The sequence below is a fragment of the Equus caballus genome, chromosome 1, assembly GCF_041296265.1.
Source record: "Equus caballus isolate H_3958 breed thoroughbred chromosome 1, TB-T2T, whole genome shotgun sequence".
Taxonomy (NCBI): domain Eukaryota; kingdom Metazoa; phylum Chordata; class Mammalia; order Perissodactyla; family Equidae; genus Equus; species Equus caballus.
The window spans coordinates 108,364,603-108,390,198 of NC_091684.1; the positions used below are offsets into that span (position 1 = coordinate 108,364,603).

Sequence of the window (25,596 nt, forward strand, 5' to 3'; positions counted from 1 at the left end):
CACTACTTCATGTTTAACTTGAGGGCATCTTATAGAGCCCCTGAGAAATTCCCATGCCGCCTATGCTCAGCCTGCCAATGAGGCACATCACATGCCACTTGGGCCTTCAGAATGTCACGGTCATTACCTCAGCCTAATGCTCTGTCCAAGGAAGGAGAGCGGACAAATATAAAGCCACCAAGTCAGTGACAACAAACCCTGGCTCCCTCAGGAAGGCAAAGTTCCCCACCAGGATGTCTCCTGAATGTCCCCAGCAAAACCTCCAGGAGCCCCTTGGTCCTGCTGGGGTAGTGCTGTAAAGAGGAAGTTACCATGAGGGCTGAGTAGGTATAGGGATAGTGGTAGGCCAGGTAGCAGACATCTTCATCATGCGGGAAGGTGACAGCAAACGTGAGGGTATAATAACACTTCCCAGATGCTCCCCCTGTGACAGCTGCACTCTGGTGATAATGATTTCTAGAAGAGAAAGGAGAAGAGAGGAGAATGAGGGAGAGGTGGGGCAACAGTCATTTGGGGTTCCAGATGCTATATACCTCTTGTGTTACATACTGGCAAAACACTCTGGGTGGAATTTAGAAAACAGAGAAATGTACAAATGAGCTTACTGCCAGGTCATGAGCCAGATCAGCAACGTGTAAGCTGGTCCATCTGTCTCGTAATTGTGGCATATATGCCATGGGGCCTTCCTGGCTGTGTCTGAAAATGAAGGCTACAGAGTCACTGAGCTAGAAAATAGAGGAAAATGTGAATAATTCTGTTTTTCCTGGAATTCTATTGCAGACATACACTTTGTTACCCAAATGTGTGTTCCTCCAACCCCTGCCTCTCCCCAGATAACACAGAGTACAGCTCCTCTTTCCCCTTCCACCTGCCAAGTGGGCTTCTCAGGAATCACCGCTATGCTGAGTTCCAACTCAAACCATCACTACTATATGCTGAGTTCCAACTCGACACTTAACAAATCATCTTACATTATCACTGCAACAACCCATTGTGTGGATGAAGAAACAAAAGCTTAGAAAAACTAACTTGTCAAAGGTCGCAGGGCTAGTAGGTGGTCAATACAGGACTTGAACCCAGATCTGTCTGTCTGCAAAGCCTTTGTTCTTTCCGCTACACAATACTTTCTTCCCAAAGGAATATGTTTGTCACCCCAAATATGGTTCGGCTTCTTATAGCTTGGGAATGCACATTTTCCTTTATCAAAGATGAAGAACCAATTTTGATACTTCAGGAAAAGTATCAAAGTAAATTGCACCCAGAAGTACATTCTGAGCAATATTTTCCCCACACACCGCCAGTTATGCTCTCGCCTTGTCTGTTGATGCTGAGAGAGCTGTGCAGGCTTTCCTGAGAAATGTTGTCATCAAGGCTGCATTATAATGCAAAACCCACCCGGACACCAAAGATGTAATTTCACCTTTGAACATTTACAACATTGGCTTACAAGTCCATTGTGCTTTTGGATTTTCTTGGGGAAAAGAGTGGGGAGAGGAAAAAAATGATGTAATTATTCTGTTTGTTCTTGAGAATATAAAAAACATGGATTATTCTTTTCTGACTTTTTGCTGCCTTCGTGCCACCCCCCACTACCACCAAAGCAAAACGATCAAGCAAGGAAGAGAGGAGGAAATAGAAGTCTACTATCTTGTTTCTTGTGGTTTTGTGGGGTTTTGATATTTATAAAACTAAGAATGGGAGTAAGAGAAGTGGTAGTCCCATGAATTATGGCCTGATACATTTCTCTTGCCTCAGTTTCTGCCAATACAGCATCCTCAAGCCTTGGTCATTCTAGGGAAAGAAGGATACCACAGTGTAAGCCCAAAGTGACTATCCTAGCCAGCTTTTCAGCATCACATTAATAGGTGTCATTTCCTTGGCGATTATAGGACTAGAAACTTCAAAAAGGCATTTTCACCCCTGCTGCCATCTAATCTTGATATCTAATTGGGTCCACTTTCTCCAGATCTCCCCAAAGTTCTATAGTTACTCCAGAGCTAGCGCTCTGGTTATTAGACAGCATGTAAAGAAGCAGATGTTAGCTCAGAAAGCATGCAAGCCATATACGCTCTACCTTTTACCCTCTTTCTGATTTCACTAGTAAAGGCTCCACTGCAAACACAAATTCAGTTTACACCTAGCTGAACCTAGTCAATTATGCCCTTCTACGATGGAAGAGCCAATCGAAATGAAATGAGCCAGTCAAAATGGCCAAAATTTTGACAACCAATCAAAATGTGGAAGAGAGTTTCATCTGGAAACATACATGTGTGAGCAGACAAATGCATACATGTGCACACGCACACATCCACATAGACATATTCATGAATGTAAAGGCAGGTGGAAACACACATCTGGTGCCTCACCATCCCCAAGTTCTTCACCCGCAAACAGTGGAGACAGAGCCTGCTTCTTTCCTCAAGATTAGTAGATGCCCAGGAGGGCCCATGGGAGTAGTCTGCTTTGACATGAGTCTTGCTTCTTTTTAGTTTTCCCACTGTACTACTAAGACACTGAAATCACAGGCACATTGAAGCCAACTCAACCTTACCCCACCAGCCACAGGCAAGAACAAGGAAGAGAGAGGAAGTGAGAATGTGAAATCCACATCCCTATGCTCTTGCTGCCATTCCAACCAAACCTGCACTCCAGGGAAGGAGCAGCTACAGTGAAGGAGAAATTAAATGGGATAATCCTCCGCTTCTGAGCATCTGCGGGCCCAGGTCCTAGCGATTTAAGGTAAGGGTAAGGAATTCGAATGGTGGTTTTAGCTATCTGAAATCTACCTTCTCACTCCCCTCAACACACACACATACACTGCTGTAGCTTAGTGAGCAAGATTCTCGTGGGCAAGACTAAACGCTCCCCACTGAAAAGCCAGCCCTCTCCAGGATGGCTGCAGACTGCTGAGTTTAAGGAAAATGCATATCACCTCATTTAGGGTGAAGTTCCGCTAAAGGAGATTCAGTTACAATCCTAGTCCAGGCTCTAAACTTTAGCTGAAGCTAAAGGAATCAGGTTTCCTCACTGGCGTCTCCTGGCGGTGGTACCATAGAAGGAGAATCCAGGTGACTTGACTCTAACGAAACCTTCCTCTTGGGAGATTTTTAAACTTGCCCAAGATCACCTTCTTCAAAGTGAAACATTTGCTATGTCTCTAAAGGGAAACACTTGGCTCGCTACAACTCAATTCGTCCATGATAAAGCAAGATCTCATCAACAAGTTATTTTTGTTTTCCCAACTATGATGTGAACATATTGAGGGATGTTTGTAAGGCAGTAACATTCATCCCTCATATTTTAAAAGGTTTCCATGTTCTTCCTTTGTAAAGAGGACTCGTTCCTTCTTTATTCAGCCAACTCCTCTTCTTCCTTCAAGATTCAAGTGTTTCCTCTTTCAGGAAGCCTTCCCAGATACCTGCCCTTTTGCCTACTTCTTATCGCACTGGGCCTCTCGCTCACTGCCGACACGTTCTGGCAGGGCTTATGCTTATGCATTTGTGTATCTTCATACTTGGCACAGTACCTGAACTTAGTAGCTGTTCAGTTAATGTTTGTAGAATAAATGGCCTTAGACTCCAAGCGTAATAATTAGGATGCTTAACGTATTTTACCTCTAATCCTAATGATATCCTTTCAAGGTATTATTACACACACTCTACAGCTGGGCAAATTGAGGCTCACAGATATTAAAGGTCTTGAGCAACTCCACACAACAAGCATAGTAAAGCAGGACTCAACCCCAGGTATGAGTTTACCACAAGACCAAGATTATTTTCATTACATCATCCATCTCTTAGGCACAGATAAAAAGACAAGAGGGCTTTTGATCCAATTCAGCAAGTAAGAATTTGAAGTTTTGGTCTTCATAAATCAGGGCTGCCTATAAACGTAAAGTCCAAAATATCAAAAGGAATGTAAAAGAACCCATCTGAGAGCTGGTGAAAACGATCCATATCATTATGATTCTTTGCGTCATTGGTATTTGATGCCACCAGATGTTCCACTAATTGTTAATAATAATTTCTAACATTCGTTGAACACCTACTGTGTATCAGACACTGTTCTAAGCTTTCCACATGCTTCATCTCATTTCACTTAATCTTCAGGACAGCTCTATCAGGGAGATACCATTATTATCCCATTTTACAGATAAGGAATCTGAGGTTGAGAGAGGTTGGAATAATTTTCCCAAGGTCACGCCATTAATGATTCCAAGTACTTTCTCTCCTCAATCTACCCTTCTAGGTGGAGAAGAAGCCTGACGAAAATCAAGATCCTACATACGTCATCTTGGGTCAAAGATGACCCAGGCTGGTTAGATCTAGCCATTCCACAGTTTAAAAGCTCCCCTTTGTGTTTCCATTCCCTGAACCATTTATCTTTAGAAAGATCTGCACTTTTATAATCATAAAGCCTTCAATGAAGCAAGGAGCAAAGTACACAAATGCATAGTTATGAACTCAATCTATTTTCATTTGTACTTAAAAATATGCTGGGAAGTCATTTTTTTTCTGTGCGTGCATGAAGTAAGCAGATGCCAAGATAGAGAGTGAATTAGATAATCTTATAATGGCAATGGCTCTGTTTAACAAGGGTACATCATTTCACTTAACAGGATCTAATGCGGCAGAGCAGCCAAGTGGCCAGGCTTCCCTGTGTCTGCAGGGTTTCTAATATTCTATATAACACCAAATCTCTCTCCTGAGATCCCTCGGAAGGATGCGTGATGGCAGAGCTCTTGTATGACATTCATCTTCATGAGTGAGCTGTTCCATCTCCTCTCACGAGCAGAGATAAATGTCAGAAGAGATCAGCCGTTGTGTATTACATGGCCACTCTGAGCATGTCACTTCCCTCCATCTGCCCTTCAGCACCAAAATTACTTTAGACCAGAGCTGGGAAAGAATTCGAAAAGGTGTGAGGTGTGTACCTTAGAGAAACAAGCAAACCACAGGGAAGTAAATAAAGCAGAAATGAAAACTATCCCTGCTTACTTTTAAGAGAGGCATGGAAAAATGTGTCTGCCTATCTATGTTCGTCCCTCCAGAAGATCACTTTTTATTTTCTGGCCTAGTGGTTTGCAAGGTGGGTGGGAGAGGGGGGTCTCATAGTGGGAAGAGGTACTGCAGGGGAAGGGCAAGATGATTGACTGAACACAGGGAGAAAATATTAGAATTTCTCCTTAAATTTATTATGAGCTAGGTAATAAGAAAGAAATTAAGTTGTCTAAGGTTTAATATGGGGATCGACACCACTGCCCTTATGCGGTCCAAGTCAACTTAATGAGATGAATAATTATAGAACAAACTAGATTACAGCACAGAAATCTTATCCATTCTTCTCTGTTGTTAGAGGGCTGGAATATAAAAAAGTACATTACATTTTACATCTATGGTTTTCATATGGAGGCTTCCCGAGGGAAGAGTGGAAACGGCTCACCACCTCCCTCATTCTTTTGCTTTTAGCTTCTAGCAAGGTCTTTAAGTTTGCAGAAGCCTACTTTAGTGGATTTACAGATCATATGATTTAAATTAAACTAAACTTCACAATATCGACTATTAGGTTTTTTTTAATTCTGCATAGAAGCCATAGATTGATGATAATATTAAATTTCAAGCACAAATGACCAAGAAACTGGAAACACGCACATGACCCATCTCCTACTCTTAATACTAGCTCTTTCTTAAGAATTCTTATTTGTATAAAAATAATCTTATTGGATCTGGGAAGTTAACGCAAATTTTTCAAAATTATCCAAAAGACTATTTCCAACTATATTTTTCACGGTAAACCCTAAGGGTATAGTATGCCCTGAGTTATCAATAATATAAAAATTTAACAATTAGGCAGACATTTAAAATTATTATTTGTTTCATTTTTTTCTCATCATTTAAAATTCTTAACTTTTTACGGTTTCTAATGTACATAATATATAGTAATGTACATATGATTGACTAAACATAACATAGCAATGTGCATATGATTGAGTAAACATAATATAGTAATGTGCATATGATTGATTAAAAGATAATTTATGAACAAATCTATATTAGAAGTACATGCATAAATATATCTTATCAAAATAGTTCAGAGACCACTTTCTAACGATGATGACCGGACCCACAAAGCAGCCAGCCCACCTCCTTAACGGATCATCATTGCTGTCACCTTTTGAAGGAAATGAATACCCTATTCCTTCCAAGCGTCCTTTTTGATTTCACCCTCCATATATATCCAGGTACGTGGCTCATGGTTCTCTCTCCACCATGAGCACCCTGGCACCCCTTTAGAACATGGCACTAAATCTGGGAATTTGACAGCATAGTAGAAATAGAACTTCTGAGTTTCTGTTGACATATTGGAGACAAAGAAATGAGGAAGTAAAGTTCTCCCAAATTAATACATCAGAGACAATAAAGGCAGGAACGAAACAAAGAAATCTTCTAAAGCAGATCAACTCAAAGATTGTGATGGGTAAAAGGGGAGAAATCGATTGTATAATCTATGGCACTCTACAGTAGGGAGAGGTGTTCTGATTTGTGGTTGAATAGAGATACACATATCTATCCTGTTGTTAGATCACATTATTGGAAATTTGTTAACACAATGTGGTGAACAATTGTAAAACAAACTACAGTACAATGTAGCAATCTTATCCTTTCATCTCTGTTGTATTCATGGCTGGAATATGAAAAATGAATTACATTACACATTCATGGTTTTCATATTACCCCTCTGTTGCTCTTTAATCACATAACAATTGTCTTGTTAATGAATCTAAAAGCTATTAACATTAACACTGGCTTTCCTTAGGCCAAGGCTGTGCTTTTAGACATGTGGCTTCTTCTTCCTTCTCCTTTTGGCAGATGCTTAGTTCCCTTAAGCCTGCTCCTTATTCTCCACTTCCAAGACAAGCAGCCTCCAGAGAGAGGAGTACCCCACTGGGAAAGGATGCTAAATGCTATGTCTGCCCATCTCTTACTAAGCTCCAGATCCAAGCCAGCTGCAAGCCAGGTCTTTCACGTTTATTTCGGGTTATCATTTTCAGAGGACACTAAAAGTTATTCTTGACACACCAAGGTCCAAATTTAGACTTTCATTATATTTTCTTGCAGTTGTGGCCTCTATCACCTCAAGATGATTTTAGTTTAAATCTCTTTGGACCATAAAAAGATCCTGAGAGTCTCAAGATAGGGAGGCCAGGGAGTAATAGCCATACAGGGGAATGGAAAACCAACAGAATTGTAATATTTTGTTACTGTCCTAAAGCATACAATGAAATTGCTACCCAGGTCCATATCCTACTACATCAAGCACTGAAGACTGCCAACTCTTTTATTACAAACTATTAGTCGGCCTAGCTCTCTGTTTTGTAGACTATTGTTATCTGTATGGTGATTTTTGCCTTTGTGTCTGACACAGCAACAAGATTCTTGACCTTTTCTATGCATCCTGTCCTCACAGCTTCAAAAGCCAAGAGGCATAAGAGTACATACTCTCTTTATTTTTGATATTGATAACAATCCTATACTCTAGAATGTCTGATAATGCTTTTTTAGAGGCCTCTTGTAATCTCAGAAAGAGATGACTTACTTTATCCAAGAAAATAAATACTAGCCTACCTGTTTTTATAAGAAACTAACAATGAGCTAATAATTAATTACATAGTTTCTACCTGTCCTAACAATTCCTACCTTTTTTTTCTTACAAATTTGAATTTTATTTTCCATCAAAAGAAAATGCACACATAAGCAATTCATGGATCTGGAATCCATTTCTTTTATCAAAAGTTATGGATAATTTAAATTTCATTACAACTTTACAGGATAAATTGATGAAACTGGCTACTGATCAAGGGTTGAAGATGAATTTTGAAAACCTCCCTCTTTTATTCTTTCCAGAAAATCATCATGCTGTGTAGGAACAGTTACTTAAGTATATTTGTCACATATTTACTCTCAAGTACTTTGGCAAACGGAAGCACAGGATGGATAGGAATAGGCCAGAACATCTCAGCCTTTTCATGCACTGGAACCAATGGAAACAGGTGTAGAACCAAGGCTTGATGCCCTAATGACAGGTTGAGCCTGTACAACTTCTAATATCCAACAACAAGTCTAAAGGTTTTAATGTGTTTAAATGAGGATCGACGATTTTTCAGAAAAATCAAAAGATATTTCTTGGAATTTATTGGGGGTCTCATTCAACATGCTTTTGCCTCTGAAGGGCAGGGTATTTCCCATTGGAACAGAATGACAACAAGTATAGCAGACAAGCACAGATTGCTAAGGTTTACAAGATCAACATGGAAAAGCAGGAAATTGAGAGGGAATGAAAGAGCAGAGAACAGGACACTAACAACACTCTAACTTACTTGTAATAACAGATTTCATGGCCCATCCGTATCCAGGTGGGTCTGCCAAGAAGAGCCTCCTTCACAGAATACAGAGTTGGCTGCATCCCTACACAAAATAAAAGCAGGACTTAATCCATGAGGGAAAGAGAAAAGAGAAAGAGAGCTGTGGTAGGCTGAATAATGGCCCCCAAAGATGTCAGGTCTTAATTCCTGGGGCCGTGAATGTTTACCTGTTAGAGCAAAAGAGATTTTGTAGATGTGATAAGTTAAGGATCTTGAGATGAGGCGATTATCCTGGTGGGATACATGCACTCAAACGTCCTTATAAAGGGAGCCAGAAGGCGGTTACGGAAGAGAGAAAATGTGACTGAAGCAGAGGGAGATTTGAAGAAGTTTTGGCTTAGAAGATGGAGGAAGGGGTCATAAGCCAAAGAACGCAAGGAATGTAGCTCTAAAAGCTGGAAAAGCAAAGGAAACAGAAACCCCCTAGAATCTCCAGAGGGAGCATGGCCTTGCCAACCCCTTGACTTTAGCCCAGTGCAGCTGATTTTAGACTGTGGACCCCAGAACTGTAGGAGAATAAATGTCTTGTTTTAAGCCACGAAGTTTGTGACATTAGTTACAGCAGCCACACAAAGCGAATACAAGAGTCAAGGTTCATATTTTCTCTTTCTATACCTGCAGGGGTCTATTTAGTTAGTAAATAGAGGCAGTATCCTGTGCCTAGTATCCTAGAGATCTAGGAATAACTTACTTTTTACTCAAAACCACGCAACAAATTGGTATATGAGCCAGCAATACCACACAGAATTTCCCATTCCTGGAAACATTCCAAATAAATATAGGCTACTGAGCAGTCTTTGTCCCTTGAATGTCTCCTCCAAAATGGCCACAGATAGCCATGAGAATTTAAACTTTCTCCAGAGTTTCTTAGAATGCAAATTAGTGTTGTCCGATTGGACTTTGTTGTTCTTCGGTCTTGTGACCAACAGGTCAAGACATTTGCTACTGTGGGTTTAGGAAATGGAGAGAAGGAATAAATGTGAGGGCTCACCAACCTCACAAAGTTCAAAGTGGGGCAGAGGAGTCAGGAAGTAGTAGAATGTTCTGCGTGCCATTAACATTCCATGGCAGAGTGAGGATTTCCAGCTTCCCCTTCCACAGCAGCAGTTTGTCATAGATTGGCCATCTTCCTGCCACTCCTGGCAGCCAAAATGTGTCAGCCCAACCTCAAGCCCTTTGGGAACCCAAGCAGGGCTTCCGGTAATAATCCAAACACAAAGTGATGTCATTCCTGGTGTTGTCCAGAAAGTCTTACCCCAGAAGCTCTTACCATAATTAAACTGGCTGTTGGGCTTCTCACAGTTGATGACGTTGAAGCGGTAAGGGACAGCAGCCCTCATACCGCTCACCCGGAAGTAGAACCACTGCTGGTGCTGGGTGTTGTTCACATCGGCATTGACCAACAAGTCATACTCAAACCTGCAAAGGCAGAAGCAAGATCGCAGGGTTAAAGTCTTTAAGGTCACTTCCAACACTGAGAACCTACACATCTCAGCTTCCGGATGACAGATCTAAGACCCAGGAGCTCAGGTGGCTGGTTTGTTATAGTTGTCATCCTATCTCACAATATTGGACACTGGCTTTGGAAATTCAGGGGGTGGGGAGCAGGTTTTTTGGTACTAGAAGAGTCAGTTACACAACTGCAGCATATCTTTTTTAAAAACTGTAATGAAGTTTCTATCTAGCTGGAAAAATGCAAGAAAATTCGGTCACATCTGGTTGGATATACCATTACCATTTGATGCTAGACACTACTTTTGAGCCTCAGTTTCCTCACATGGAAAATGGAAATAGTGTCTAAACTTGCAGTGCTGTTTGTAGAGATTAAGTAGTATAATATATGTAAATCCCCAGCAAAGTGACAAACATGAATTAAGCTACCAACTCAGGAGTCGTGTGTTTGTTTTTTCCCTTTTTAATTGATTTAAGTTACATGCGGTAAAGTACACAAGTCTTAAGTGTACAACTCAATGAATTTAAACAAATTTGTTGGATACACCTGTTTGACAATTATTTAAATCAATATATGGGACACTTCCAGCACCCCAGGAGGGTCTCATGTCCTCTCCCAGTCACTATGTCTTCAAAAGTAATTACTTTTTTGAGCTTTAGCAACAGAATCAGCAATGCTGTTTTGACTTAAACCTTATCATCAGGATATTTCATTTGCAAAAATATGAGTGTCCCATCTCCTTGGTATGCTCTTCTAGAAAAGGTAATGGTTTTCCCCTAAGCCATTCCTACTCTCCCTCTCTGGACCCCTGATAAATGGCATTCTCCAGTGATATCTGTAGAAAGGTAGAGCTTTATGTAAGACACAAGCAGAGCAGAGCTAAGTGATGGAGTTTGACCCCTCACACTATCACCATAAGCGTCACACTCTAACCATTGAGCTCACCATACAACAAACGAAGCATAACCCACTGAGTGGCACTCATAAGAACAATTCTGGAAAATCTATGACCCTCAAATCATCTGCTGTGCCCACAATGCTCTCTCCAAAAAGTAATCATAAAATTTCTTTTCCTGTAAGAAGGTTGTTTTCTGTCATTTGATGTTACCCTGACCACCACTGATTGGTTTAGGATTCTACACTCTGACCAAAGGCAGATGCATGGAGAAAGAGACCCGAGCGAGGCCAGCAGCTCAGGCACATGCTGGATTGATCAGTGTCCCACTAGGAGACTCCTAATTAGGTCTCCTCTTCCGGATGCTTTAAACATGATATATGGACAGAAGGAATAGTAAAAGCAGGAGCCATAGGAAGAAGTAGAAACTGAGCTGACAAACAAGAAAGAGAAGAAGGCTGAGAAGGAATCTTCACATAACTGCCCTTCCCTTCTCCAGCCCAAATAGTTCAATTTCTACAGGTTTTACATGTTGGGCTTCCTTGAAATACTCCATATACAAAAAAAAGGATGTCCATTCACCTCCCCTGAAAAATGGAAAACTTCAAAAATAACTCAGCAGGTGGATACAACACAGGTCTGAGCTTTACTAAATGGGGAGCTCCAGCCGTGGTGAACATGCACCCCTGAGTCAGAGCTAAGGTTGACTGAGTGCTTACCATGCACCAGGTGCTATTTTAAGAGCTGTATGTATGTTACCTCAGTCTCATAAAATCCCTGTGACATGGCTTCTATGACTGTCCCATTTCGTGGGTGGGGAAATAAAGGCATGGAGCAAGTTAGGTAACTTGCTCAAAGTCCCGTGGTTGGAAAGAGGTAAAGTCTGATTCCGAGACTTAAACACCATTACTATTCTAAACTGTTTTCTTAGAAGTTCACCCAGAGAAGATGGGTTATATATCTTGCTTTTTGGTATGTAGCAAGTCAGCACTGTTATAATAGAAAGAATTATAACAAGAACAACAGTCTCTTCTGCCTGCAAGGGACTGGAAATTTTTGTTTTCTTTCCCTCCTTTTACTTTGCGCAGCTCTAGACTTTTTTGCCTGTGAAATCCTTTTCTGTTAATAAGAGCCCATTGATAGATTCTTCAGAGAGGGATGGCACTGAGCATCCCCTTGAATGAAGGATGGCTCACTTTTCTATGGGGAGCCCAAGGTTTTTGTCACTTATGTACACAGCTACGGGAGCAACAAACATGAGAAGGTACAGGAATAGGGGACCCTGTGTATGCTGCCATGTCAACAGAACCAATGCTGGTATCAACAGAAGTATAAACATCCCAGTCAAAGTGCTCTCACACCAAAATATGGACCCATTATTTGGAACATAGGCATATTCATAACAGTTCATCTCTAGTCTCCACCTTGTTACGACATCAGCTAGGGAGTCCCCTAGTGGTACGCTGGTCAACGTCTAACAATTGACTCTCGGAGAGGAAAACCTTCATTTGCAGTGTTTGCCAGTTTTCATGGTGTAAACATTCCCAACATGGCTGATCTCAAGCTATCAATGTAACATCACTGAAAAGAGAATAGGGAATAGATGGTCACCACCTGCTCTCCTGAGCTGCCAGGAGCTACGCCCGTGGCTTTTCTTACTTACTCACGCACTTGGATGGCTTTGCGAAGATTTCCTGACTCAAACTTGGAGAAGAACCGTAAACAATCAGAGGCAGTGTCTTGCAAAGGCCTGTCATGAAATAAGAAACATGTGAACATATGAGTTATTGCTATTCATGGGCACACATTGATGTTTCTTAGAGACAAGCTTTCTCTTAGAGATCTTTAACCTGAATTTTCATCTTGCTGATTTTAGAAGTAAGAATGAATTCATTACTAGCATAAAACTCTCTTATTCTCACATCATTAACAGAATATTCCATACCCCCCTCTTCCACTGATGCTCAAGACCACCTACCAAGGCTCATCTAAACTGAAGACAACTTTATTTATAATGTCACTTGGCTGGAGGAGTCTCCGGATATCTTCAAATATCTTGATCCTGGAAAGGAAAATTGGAAACATTTTAAGGGTTGGCCCTCACTCCTTACCCCACTCATCTTATGGTCATCTGGGAAGGGCCTTGAGAGTCACTGAAGAAATATGAAAGAAAAGTTTAATAATGCCCCAGCTTTGAGCTGAAAGGTTGCAAAAAAAGTATGGCCCTCCTTCCTCCTCTTCTTTATCAATAAATAAAACTACACTGAGCAGTAGGCATATAGGAAGCAGTGATGTCAGATTTTCATTAGGGGGTTCTTGGTTTGAAGGAGAGTTTTGTCAAGAGCATTGAATCTAAGAGACTTTGCAATTCTCTCTTTGTGTGAATAAGAGGGTCCTCTGCACTGAGACAGTTTTGAGCGTGACATTAGGATTATTGACCGTTAGCATCCTCAAGATCCATGAGGATCCAACAAGCCTTTCAGCTTATTCCATGGGCTCTGTCTGTTCCAGAAGACTAAGGTCAATCTTCCGTCTGAGAAACAACAATATCTGGGAGATTTAACTAAAAGGGAGGAAGCAAGATCTTTCAGATTCTCTCCTTGAATTTCCAATCCATGTCTTTGGGGTGAGGAGGGGAGAAGAGGGAGGGAGAGGGAGACAAAAGGCCTGGACTGAGGGGCAAGGTGCCCTTTCCAAGGGAAAGCTGATGCTGGGCCAGCCCCTCTGGTATGTCCCTCAGGAACTTGAATATGGTAGATAATGCGCAGGGGTTGAGGTCTGAGAAGCCAGCCAGAAGCCCAACTGGGAGCAGCTCTTGGGATCCACCATCAAGGTATTGATGAAATGGACAAGTTTAGGAAACTTCTGGAATGCACGCTGGCTCCACTGATTTAGTGAATGCATATTCAATTTTTTTTCAGGGAAATTAATTTTTTCTTGGCTTTACTAATTTTCATTTTAATTTCACTATGCTGAGCCAAAGGCAAAGCTCCCTTTCCTGCATTCTGGGAATGATCCATCACCCAATGTTTCTTCCCTGGAGAATGAATTTTTTTCCATTCAATCTTCAGTGATGCAGCAAAACTGTTCTCCAAGCCAAGCCAGGTTCTACAAGGTTGTGACTGTGGGATGGAGGTACACCACCTCGTGTCATTAACAGGAGATAGATACCAATTTGCAGTGAACAACAACAGAGATTCCAAATAATCCATAGTTGTCTTTTCTGAGAACCTTCCTTTGAGGGATGATCCCCATATTTGGAGAAACTGGGTTATATTTCCCTGTCATAGCAGTCTGCAATGCATATGGGGTAAGGGGTTGCATTAGAATCATCCAAGGAATTCTTTTTTAGGAAACACATGCCTGCCACTGCCCCACATTGTTTCTCAAATGTCCTAATAGGGAAGCAAGCTCATGTGTTTAGCAAAAGTTGCCCAAAGGGCTTTAATATGCTCCTGCATGATGCTCACTTTCCTACAGAGAGTAGAACTATCTGTACAAACCATTCCACCTATAAAAGTATTAAAGAAGATAAAAAATATATAACTTTAAAATCAGTAGCACCATCACCTTTGGATTCCACATTTGCGTTCCAACATGGGCTGGGCAGAGGGAGGTGGACGGTGTCCCCAGAGATCAGGAAATGCCATCATCTTGAAGTCAGCCACAGATCTGGTTCTTCTGGCTTTGGCCATGTAAAGACAGGGATCATGGAAGGGAATATGCTGGGGATGTGTCTGCAGAAGCTTATTTATTACTTCCGTAGCATCTCTAGGCCTAGTGGAATTGGAAAAGGAGGCACTCATCCTCGGGCAGGACATCGCATCTATGTCCCAAGCATCCTCATTGAGGAAAGCCTGAATGTCAGGGATTTCACTTCCAGAAGAGTCTATTCCAAGACCACTGGACTGTGCATTCTGGTATGGGTTCATTCCAGGTGCTTTTCCGGAGGCTAGATGCACAGAGGACCTCCCCATCTTCACTGTGCTCAGAAGGGAAGTCCGGCCTGTGTCTTCCCTTTCTTGCCCCCAGGAGAGTTGGTCCTTACTCAAGCAATGCCTCTTCAGGGAGGCAGCAGTTGGAATGTGGTGGTGATTGGCATACTGAGTCTCCTCAAAGCTCAAATCATCTCCAGGTTTGGACTCCAGATCCTTCAAGTTTAAAATGGAAAAGAACAGTTAGTGTTTCCTCCCAGGCAGAGAATACAACTCGATTCCTGTCCTCCCTGTCTGGGCACAGAGCTAAGCATAAATCCTACGAATTGGGAAGCTTTCTCCAAGGTCAGCCAGGGAAAGTCTAAGCTTCAAGAATCAAATAAATGGTGGAATCATAGAAACTCAAGTTTAATGGGGCTTTCGGCAAGTCTAGTACAATTCTATACTGCACACAAATGCCTTCTGCAACACCCCCAGGAATTTACAGTCTGGTTGAACAATCTCATTTACAGGGACTTCACTGCACCCCAAGGGGGTGCCTTTCCTGCTGAGCAAGGAAAGTGCCTTTATTTGAGGATCACTGATTGTTTAAAAAAATATATCCCTTACACTGAATTGAAATTCCCTTCCCTGAAAATTTACACACTGATCCCCTTCTGCTTCCTGGAGTAAAATAGAATATATTAACTCCCTTTTCTGTGCGACTTAGATTGTACCTTTAGATGTGACCAAATTCGTGATTTACTAAGAGTCATAAGAAAAAATAAGTCCAAGGGCTGGCCCAGTGGCACAGTGGTTAAGTTCGCATGTTCCGCTTTGGCGACCTTGGTTTGCCAGTTCAGATCCCGGGTGCGGACATGGCACCGCTTGGCAAGCCATGCTGTGGTAGGTGTCCCATATATAAAGTAGAGGAAGATGGGCATGGATGTTAGCTCAGGGCCAGTCTTCGACAGCCAAAAAAAAGGAGATTGGCAGCAGGTGTTAGCTCAGGGCTAATCTTCCCTCCCCCACCAAACAAAAAGTCCAAAATTTTGGTGGCAGCAACAGCAGTAGTAGCAGCAGCAACTAGCCACCAGATTAACACTACCAAGTATGAAGGTTCTCAATCTGTTTCCACTAACAAAGAAATACTGAAATCAGTCTGGCAACCTTCAGAAAGCCAGCTAGCCCAACTTTTGCATTTTGACAAGGGAACAATTAAATCATCAGGAATTTTCACTTGCTTTTCCAGTGGAAGGTGGGGAGGGCAGGGCACCTTGCCCCCAGACAATAGGCAGCAATGTGTACTTTCATCCTCCTTCCACCCTAGTTGTCAGGTGTCAGACTCTGGGCCCCCTTCCTGCACCCTGGCTTGGACATATTTTTCACATTTTTGCTTAGCCTTCTGCTTCTCTCTCAGAAAGACCTAAGGGGCAGATTGCCAATGATGAGAAATGCCTTCCATCTGGAGACCTCCATTTGGCCCCCCAGCTTCTACAAAGACCCCACCAAGCATCACCAAGGAGCAGAACGACGGCATATGTCCCACCTCAAAGCTACAGGAGAGCTCAAGACACATCGCCTCATACTGCCTCAGTTCCTCCTCAGGTCGGTCAGGGCCAGGTTTGGAAGTCAGCTTGTTCACATCTGTTTCCAAGTCATCATCCTACAATGGAATATTCAACAGACCATATCACAGTCAAGAAGGCCACCCTGAGAAGCATCGAGACAAGCTACACATATGATTGCTCAGAATCCTGGGACGTGGTTCCCCTGCTTTCAAATTGTAATGGTGCCTATGCAAAGGATAATTTAATATGTTGGGTTGTATTTTTAAAATAAAAAGGAAGAAGATATACAACTTTTCTCATCATTTATGTCAGTATTTATCAGCCCTCATCATAAATAAGTAATAATTTATATAAAATGAGATGAGCTTTGCAAACAAGAAAGCATGATATAAAAAATTTTTTTCTCTCATCACCACTACCATCAACGTAATCGTATTGTCATCCCTAGTCCCCTATTGACCTTTGCTGTGTAGGTCCTTCACTCTTCACAAACGTTTAATGAGCACCAAGCATAAGCAGGTATTCTTGGAGCTACTGAAGATTCAGTGACAATGGAACAGAGGTCCAAGTGCACAGGGAACTGCCTTCTAGTGAGAGAAGGAAATAAGAAAGTAAACAAGTGAATAAGTAATTTCCAACAGTGATAAATGCCATGGAAATGACGAAAAGGGGCAAAGCGATCGTGACGGAGACTGGGCATGGAAGCAGTCTAGATGGAGTGATCTGAGAAAGCCTCCCCGAGAGGGACCATTCTAACTAGACCCAAACGACAGCAAGAGCTGACTGGGCTAAGACTTTGGGAAGGAGTTACTAGCAGAAGGAACAGCTTAAATTTGCTGCCAGAAAGAAGGTGGCTGAAGTATAGAGAATAGAGGAAGATTCGAGAAGCAGGTACTGCCGAGGCTTTCAAGTCCTGGGGAGGAGTTTGTAACCTCCTACTCTACCTTTATCCCTTTGTTCACTTAAAACCTTACTAAGTCACCACTGAATAATCCCAGACATTTATTTTTCTTCTAGATCATCATTTCATAGCAGTTGAACAGTGATGGTGACTCTCCGCCAAACACTTCTGTTTTTTCCAAAGGTTGTAGAATCGTAGAGAGAAAGGACACCAAGAATCAAACAGTCCAGTCTCTTCACCTTTCCTCGTCTCTCCTAGATCAAGTTCCCTAATAAAATAGGAGAGAAAAATCTACCTTAAGTTTTAAGAGTATATTTGGTTAGTTAAGGAAAAATCTAGCCACCCTGACAGCCTGTATTATTCTTCCCTAAGTCAAATAAATACAGAACATAAATGTTTAGAGGTTGGCCCCGTGGCTGAATGGTTAAGTTAGTGTGCTCTGCTTCGGCAGCTCAGGGTTCGGCAGTCTGGATCCTGCTCATCAGGCCATGCTGTGGCAGCATCCCACATAGAAGAACTAGAATGACCTACCACTAGGATATACAACTATGTACAGGGGCATTGGGGAGCAAAAACAAAAAAGAGGAAGATTGGCAACAGATGTTAGCTCAGGGCCAATTTTCCTCACCAAAAGAAAAGAAAAGTTTATATTCTGATCCAGGGAAAAAAGAAAATGCAATACGCCATCATCTTCCACAATTTTTTTCCAAACTTCAAATTAAAGGAAAAATAGATCTCATGAGGTTGACTTAATGGTATTTTCAGGTACAGTGCACACCAGCCCCAAACTCCTTAGCACAGTTTTGGAGAGCCCAACACTCTTGTCCTTTCCAGCTTCATCTCTCTGTTCCTCCTTGCCTCCACCATCTCTCCTACAGCTTCAGCCATGATCCAGGGTGGTACCAATGGAAATGCAACCTGGCAGGCATTGGGAAGCATCTCCTCACCAGCTAGTAAGGTTGGTGCGTCTGGAGCGAGCAGTGTCATATAACCCACAAGCTTCAGCCTAATTCTTTTTATATATGACTAGGTGACCTACTTATCCTTAGAGCATGGGTTGGCAAACTATGGCCCACTGCCTGTTTTTATAAATAAAGTTTTATTGGAACACAGCCACACCCATTCATATATGTACTGTCTACAATTGCTTTCTCAGTACAACAGCAAAGTAGAATAGTTGTAACAGAGACCATCTCTGGTCCTCAAAGATTTGAATCTTGGTCTGTGAATCTCCAGGCACTCAGGCAGGTTCTCACCTCCTTCTGTATTCTTATAAATTTCATCTATATTTATTTAGGGACGGACTTGCTTCTATGTCCTCACAGCAACCCAGACAAGCTTCATCATCTAGGATTCTGGTACCCATCTAATCCAGAGAGTGCTATCTGGCCCTTCCTCCTCAGTTGGACCCTTCTGATATTGACTTTTCCCAATCTTAGACTTGAGTTCACCTCCCTGTTGAAGGTGGTAGTTTGAACTCTGGTAGGGACAATCCCCAAGTTCACTAGATGGGAACTCTTTGAAGATAAAAACTGTCTTATTTGCTTTGGTATCATATTACCATCCCTAAGAACCTAGCATGCTACCTCACGCGTAGATCATAGCCAAGAAATTTCCTGAAAGAAAGAAAAAAAGGAAGGAAAGACAGAAGGAAAGGAAGAGAACTTGAATTCACTCTGTTTATCCTCCTCTTCTTCCAAGTTTGTCCAAATCTAATATTTGTGCCCATGAAGAAAAACACATGGCCAATACCTAGTCTGTATCTGTTGTAAGTTTCTCTTTTCTTACATTGATGTTGACAGTTTTCAATCAAAGAACAGTACTCAACTTTCCACTCTCAAGACTCTGTACAGATGTAAGTTTCTTTTAATCATTCTTTCTAAGAGGCTGGTCTCAATTATTAATTAAGATTTTCAAATGAAAAGGCCACAAGTTCAAGGCCTGGGTCAGTTCCATAAACAGAAACAAACACTCCTGGCCTCTTGCCCTCATGTCTTGCAGAAAATGCTGCTGGGTTTACCAAGGAAAACCCAGTTTGCTGGAGCACCCATTCCCTTGCTCTTGCAAGATCCCAGAATTAAGCTGACTCCGATGCTCCCGTTTCTCTACAACTCATGCTCACGCACTGAATTCTTATCTTCTCTTTGGCTTGAAGGCTTTTGATGAATAGTTTCCAGGCCCGCGCCAATTTGTCTTGTGCTTCTTTCCCAGTTGGACTTGTTTATTTGTTTTGGTTCCACTCCACCCCAACCCACCATGATCTGCAGAGTGGGGCAAAGGAAAGAATCTAAAAGCTCTACCCCAATGCTGTGTGAAGTCAGGTGCTGGCATGCAGCTTGTCCCTCCACATCAGATGCAAAAGGCGACTGGCACTCTGTATCAGACAGTCAGTTATCAAAGAGCAAGCAAGAGGGGAGGGGAAAGTGGCATTGATGAATGGCTGCTGCAGCACAGTATTATTCAAATAATTCAGCAAGTACTCCATAGGCCTGCACCGCTGAGCCACAGCGAAGAGCCAATTTACTACTGATGACTTCAGAAACGATTCTATTTAACAACAAAACCCTGAGAACACCAGAGAGTCGATAGCAGTCTTAACCCGGAGACCTGACAAGGAGGTAGTCCCCATATGTCTGCCACCACCATCAGCAAGGAGAGTGATTACTATGACAGAGAACTCAAAAAGTCTCTTTCTCCTTAGACAGATAGGTAGGTAGGAGGGGAGGGAAGAAGAAAGGACAGAAGGGAGGGAAAAAGAGAGGTGGATGTATAGATAGATGATAGATAGACAGACAGATAGATAGATAGATAGATAGATTTTTTCAATTACAGTTTCATCTCCAGAAATAGCATAAAAGGTAGCATTTACTTCTCGGTCTTATTTTGCAGATGACAAAATTAAGGAGTTTTAACTTTAAGGGGCTTGTCCAAGTCCTTGTCCACCAACAGAAACAGATAGGATTATAATTCATAGATAAACTATTATTCTAGAGCAGTGGTTCTCAACCATGAACGATTTTGTCCCCGGGGGACATTTGGCAATTCCTAGAGACATTTGTGGTTCACGACTGACTAGGGGTGGGGAGGTGGGGTGGCATAGGGGTAGGTGCTACTGACATCGACTGGGTAGATGTCAGAGATGCTGCTAAACATCCTAAAATTCGCAAGATAGTCCCCCGCAATAAAGAATAAAGTCAAAATGCCAATAGTGCCAATGTTTAGAAGCCCTTTTCTAGGAATGCAGTCAGTAAATGAAGTCCCACTGCCTATTTTTGTCAATAGAGTTTTATTGGAACATAGCCATGCCCTATCATTTACATCCTGTCTATGGCTGCTTTTATGCTACAACAGTAAAATTGAGTAGATGTGAGAGAGACTGTATGGCCCACAAAGCCTAAAGTAATTACTATCTAACCTTTCATAAAAGGTGTGCTAATCTCTGTTCTATAGGATAGGTCATTATAGGATAGAGACCAAAGGGTACCACTTCCCTGCTGGCCAGAGTGTACACCACGCAACTCAAAGGAACACAGCTCACATAGGCACCGAGGAAAACGGAATTGTACAGAGCAGTGGTCCCGTGCAGAGTGGGTAGATAAGAAGAGTGACTTACGAAGATAGGGGAGATCTACTTGAAAAAGTTTCCTAGAAAATCTTTCCATGGTCTCTTTGCCTGAATGTCGTTCACACTGATTAAACATGCCAACCCTAAGCATTACGTGCCAAGCTAAGGCTCATCCTGATGGAATCTCAGAGCCTTCATAAAGGATAGCCTCTGACTTTACAATGAGATATCACACTGGACCTACCAAGATGAAAACTTGGAAATCAGTAACAGCAGCCATCATGTATTGAGCATCTCTCTCTGCCAGGCGCTAGAGTGGAAGTACAAACGCAGGTCCTTAAAATCTGCACTGGCCTTAGCTGAACACTGAAAGTGATATTTGCCTTTGTAAGACGTGAATGGGGTGATCACTAGAAGCAGAGGCTGGTCTACCTACTTCCTCTTTCACATCTTCAGAATCGGAATCCTTATCCACTTCTTCATCACCATCATCTTCAAAATCTTCTGGGTGGGGGAAAAAGAGGTGAAATGGGTGAGGCTTTCTCTATGCCTTGGATTTGGATTCTCACCACTTCTTCCTCTCAAATAAGGGGCTCATTATTAAGTGCACAATATCCCAACGCACTCTAATATTTATTGGTATGTGTAAATGGTGTGCACATAGGCACATGAGAGCACTATATCATGAAGCGTAAATTGTGTTCCTACATTGAATGCAAAATCAGTGCAGAATAAAATGACTCATGAATACCATTCTGGTTTCCCCAACTCACTTTAGAAGAAGTATTTATGCAACTAACATTGGCAAAGTTTAAAGATCACAGACATGCAAAATTTAAGGTAACTTAGCACCTTGACTGACTCCCTAATTTTGATATGACGAAACTTGTTTTCAACAAAAGTCCATAGAAATCACCTACTACCGTTGTGGCAAGATGATGCCTATGGAAAATCTGTTCTATGGAAGGAGGACGAGGTTGGAAAGCACCAGAATCTTTTGGCAACAAAATCTTCTTGGAGACTGGATAACAATACTTTCAGATATTCTAATATGACTAGCATAGGGTTGTAAGTAGCAATAGTTTTACTTCAATTTCATCCACAGGGCAAATTAATTCCAGAACCAGCACACACAGCAGAGAGACTCAATCGTGGGATTGTGAATAGACTTTTTTAAAATTAGCTGAGATGACCCTACAGGCTTTCAATGGCCACCAGGCAAAGTGGCAACAGTTAATAATGAAGGACAAAATAAGTGAGCTTGGCATTTGTTCAGCCTGTATATGAAAAGCTTGCTTTTTCATAGATATCTCTAATTAGCTTATCGGACAATCGTGGTTGACCTATTAAAGAACTGATTCTACTTTCATCCGCATTTTTCTGAAATATTGTCAAAATGTAAAAACTCATCATAAAGCTCATAGTGACCCACTTTCTTTACCTTCAGTTAGAACACATGGAGGGTCAGAGGTGACACTCCCAGGGACCGGGAAGGCATAAGCACTGCTGGCTGTGACCAAGGGAAGAGGACTCTTCGGATAGCACTGCCTCAGGATCTGAAGCACGATGGAGATGACAGGTTCCAAGCTTTTGTCATCCAGGCAGTTCTGAACAAAGAGAAGATATCAGACACTGAAATCTTGTATAGAGTCCCATTATAACCGTATTTCAGGTAATGAATTACACACATCCTAGACAGATAGTAAACATCCTTAATGTAGAATGTCTAATTTGAACATTCTCATGTAGAATTTTGTCTAATATAGAATCTGCTTTGGTCCACCGTATAATCTGCATTTTTCTTTCTTTCCTGCAGCTCCTATGTTATGGGAATGAATTTAGTCTGAAAACAGACTTGAAAGTCTTTCAAAGGATGCTGCACCTAAGGGAAGATGTCATCCAGGATAGCTAAGGGAAGAGGAGGTGAGCATCTTCCCTCAGCCATGCATGTGTCAGTGTGAGTTATTGCCTAAATTAGAGAATGAGTAGGTGAATTGATGGAAGTCTTACTTTTCTCTTTCAGCTGCTATCTGGAGAGAAAAACAGAAAGGAAAAAGATAAAATACGAAGTCAAGAGGAAAGACTAAGTGAATCCCAAGTACCTAAATTAAATAACACGCCTTTTCTCAAAGCTCACAGTGTTGATCCCTCTTGGTACCCACCCAAAGCAAAGAGAAATTGGGTTTGCAAATGTTAGCGTTCTGATACTGATGGAACATGACAAGATCCTTCTTTTCAGATGCAGTAAAAAATGTAAGAACAAGCTTATTAAATTGAGAGAGAGAGTTGGGGGTATCTCTTTGGCAAAAACACAGCCATTTTCTTCAGACTCTTGGTAAATGTTTTGTCTACTGACTTGGTACAGAAAGTTGACCAGTGTGAGCCTCCAGGTGGATATTCCTAAGGGATTTCCAGCAAGCTCCAAGGCCAATTAGTCACAGCAGATGCTACGGAGGACACTGAGCACCTGCCACAGGGCGGGGTGACTGTCTGTGATGATGTCATGCTATGGAATCTTCAGGCCCACATGATAAGTAGCTCCATGCGAAAGAACATGAAGAAAGAAATTAATAAACTTTTAGCCATGAATTTGAACTACCCAAATAATTCCAAAATATAATTAAAGTAAGCCACCTTTCAAACCAGAAATGTCTTAATACGATCAAGAATGCTACCTCTCCCTCTGAGTGTTCAAATGGTACCAATCAGGAGTCCTGAACCCACATCAGGAAATGCTCTCCGTGGAAAATGAGTTAGTTGAGGCCATTTTATCCTTGGGACTGGTCAGGTGGTTTCAAGTGCTTGGTAAAAAGTATTAGTGTTGGAGAAAAAGAGAACCGAGCATGGAGGAGGAAGAAAGGGGAGGTAGATGGGTGATCAGAGATAATGTTCCGAGCTTCAAGCTTAGCAGAAATGAGCCAAGGACAAGCCAGGGAACTCGGTCAAAACTGCCAACATTTTGGAAGCCAGGTCTGTCTCTCATTGTCGTTGGTATTGTTGTTGATGATGGTAATGATGATAATGTGTTTTGCTTCTCATGGAACGGTGCAGGTGAAAAGAGAATGGAAAGATGGAAGCAAGTTCAAGTGTCCTGTTAGGTTAGGCCACACCATGAACTGAATCTGGAGGACAAACGGGATATTAAAACAGAAACCAAGGCATTCAGAATAATGTTATATTTGGTGTCTGCCATACTCTGGGGAAAAATTTATGAATGTAAAGATGATCCTGGGTTCCAGGGTACTAGAAATGCCTGGACCCACTTGCCAACATTTTCCTAGTGTTGATGGATAGGTGCTGTGCAGAGCTGGGACCAAGATGAGGCAAATGAGGTGCCCAGGATGCAAAATTTAAGGGGCTCTCACTCTCACGGCCCTGCAAGGGCAGGGTTGGGGCTGGTGCTGTGTCTCATAAGATGACAAGACTCCGAGAAATAGGATCCTTCTGGACAAATGTCCTGGAATTGGGAGCAAAAGTGAGATTTTTAGGCTCACTTTTCCCTTCACTCTCGATAATACACGTGCTACTTGCAAAAGATGATGTAATATGAGAGAGCTGAAACTATTCAATATGCAGTTAATGTCTTTACTTATCTTCGAGATAATAAATACTCTACTGGCATGATCCCTAGGCAGGACAGAGGAATCGCACCCAGCTCAGTTCCTGGAGCAAGATGACCTGAATTCAAATCCTGGGCTGAAGGTTTCTAACTGCAGAATCCTGGCAAGTTACTATACCTCTCTGTGCTACAGGCTCCTCATCTGTAAAGAAAAGATCATAACAGAACCTCTCTCATCAGGCGTATGTGAACTAAATGAGTACAAGTAGGCACAGAGCCTGTCCGATGGTAAGCACTCAGTGATTGTTAGCTAGTGGGAGGTCAGTAGGCATCAGGCATCATCAGGCTCATAAAATCCCCTCAGAATCTGAAAGCAGTACTAGGAAGCCACTGCTACTCAGGACAGATTCCTGGGAATAGTCCTCATCATAACAAAATGAGACATCTTAGTGGAAAAGGAGCCTGACTAAGAGCCAGGAGTGCTGGATTTAAGTTCCAGTTCTGCTTGTAACTAGCTAAAGCCATCAGCATCTCCCGCCTGAACTCCCAGAGTCTAATTCCACCCCCTGCCCTCCTAGCCCTGTCTCCCTCCTCTTGCACCCTCTGATGCTCTCCTCTCCACACGGCAGCCAGAATGGTCCTTCAAAAGCATAAATCAGTTTAATAGGGATAGAGTTTCAGTTCTGCAGTGGAAAGAGTTCTGGAGATTGGTTATGCAACAGTGTGAAGGTGCTTAACGCTACCGAACTGTATGCTTACAACTGGCTCAGACGGGCAACTTTATGTTATATGAATTTTGCCACAATTAAAAACTGATGGAAATAAAACCCAAATTCCTTGTCATGGTCCAGGGGGCCCTAGATGCTCTGGTCCCACCGATGTCTCCAGCTTCATCTCGTTGCCTCCCACTCTTCCTCATCACGGTTCTGCCACACCAGCTTCCCCATTTCTCAGGCTTGCCCACTCCCCACCCCACCCCCCTACCTGAGGGCCTTAGCATTTGCCTTCTTTTTCCTCCCTGGATCCCTCATGGCCAGGTTACTGGTTCTTCCTTGTCATTCACGTTTCGGCTTGGGGAGCCTCTCTTTGACCACAGTTGGCAGTAGCCCTGCTCCTTCCTCTCTCTCCAGAAACTCTTTGGACATAGATGGGCAAATTCTAAGGTCCAGAACAGATGTGGTGTAGCTTCAATTTAGAAATGTCTTACACGAAACACCCTCAGTTTGGGACCTTCCGGTTCATTCTTGCCCAGGTCTTTCCTTCTGCCTGACTCTCCAAAATGTCTTAGCTGTCCCACCAGTTCTGTACTGCTTTTC

At 42.2% G+C, this 25,596-nt stretch overlaps 1 protein-coding gene across 6 annotated transcripts in view; it reads right to left on the bottom strand.

The window, feature by feature from the left end:
- Positions 1–25,596, bottom strand: part of AGBL1 (AGBL carboxypeptidase 1) — a 755,364-nt gene that overhangs the window by 578,689 nt on the left and 151,079 nt on the right. For 2 of the 6 annotated variants that reach the window (XM_070266955.1, XM_070266984.1), the window contains 10 exons: positions 22,163–22,328; positions 21,158–21,225; positions 20,966–21,031; positions 16,234–16,350; positions 14,341–14,921; positions 12,749–12,832; positions 12,434–12,520; positions 9,693–9,841; positions 8,378–8,465; positions 312–456 (listed from right to left, as the gene is read on the bottom strand). In XM_070266955.1, coding sequence (XP_070123056.1) covers positions 312–456; positions 8,378–8,465; positions 9,693–9,841; positions 12,434–12,520; positions 12,749–12,832; positions 14,341–14,921; positions 16,234–16,350; positions 20,966–21,031; positions 21,158–21,225; positions 22,163–22,328 — 1,551 coding nt within the window. The remainder of the gene's footprint in view (positions 1–311; positions 457–8,377; positions 8,466–9,692; positions 9,842–12,433; positions 12,521–12,748; positions 12,833–14,340; positions 14,922–16,233; positions 16,351–20,965; positions 21,032–21,157; positions 21,226–22,162; positions 22,329–25,596) is intronic. The other 4 variants (XM_005602809.4, XM_070266979.1, XM_070266962.1 and 1 more) reach the window with 3 other exon arrangements.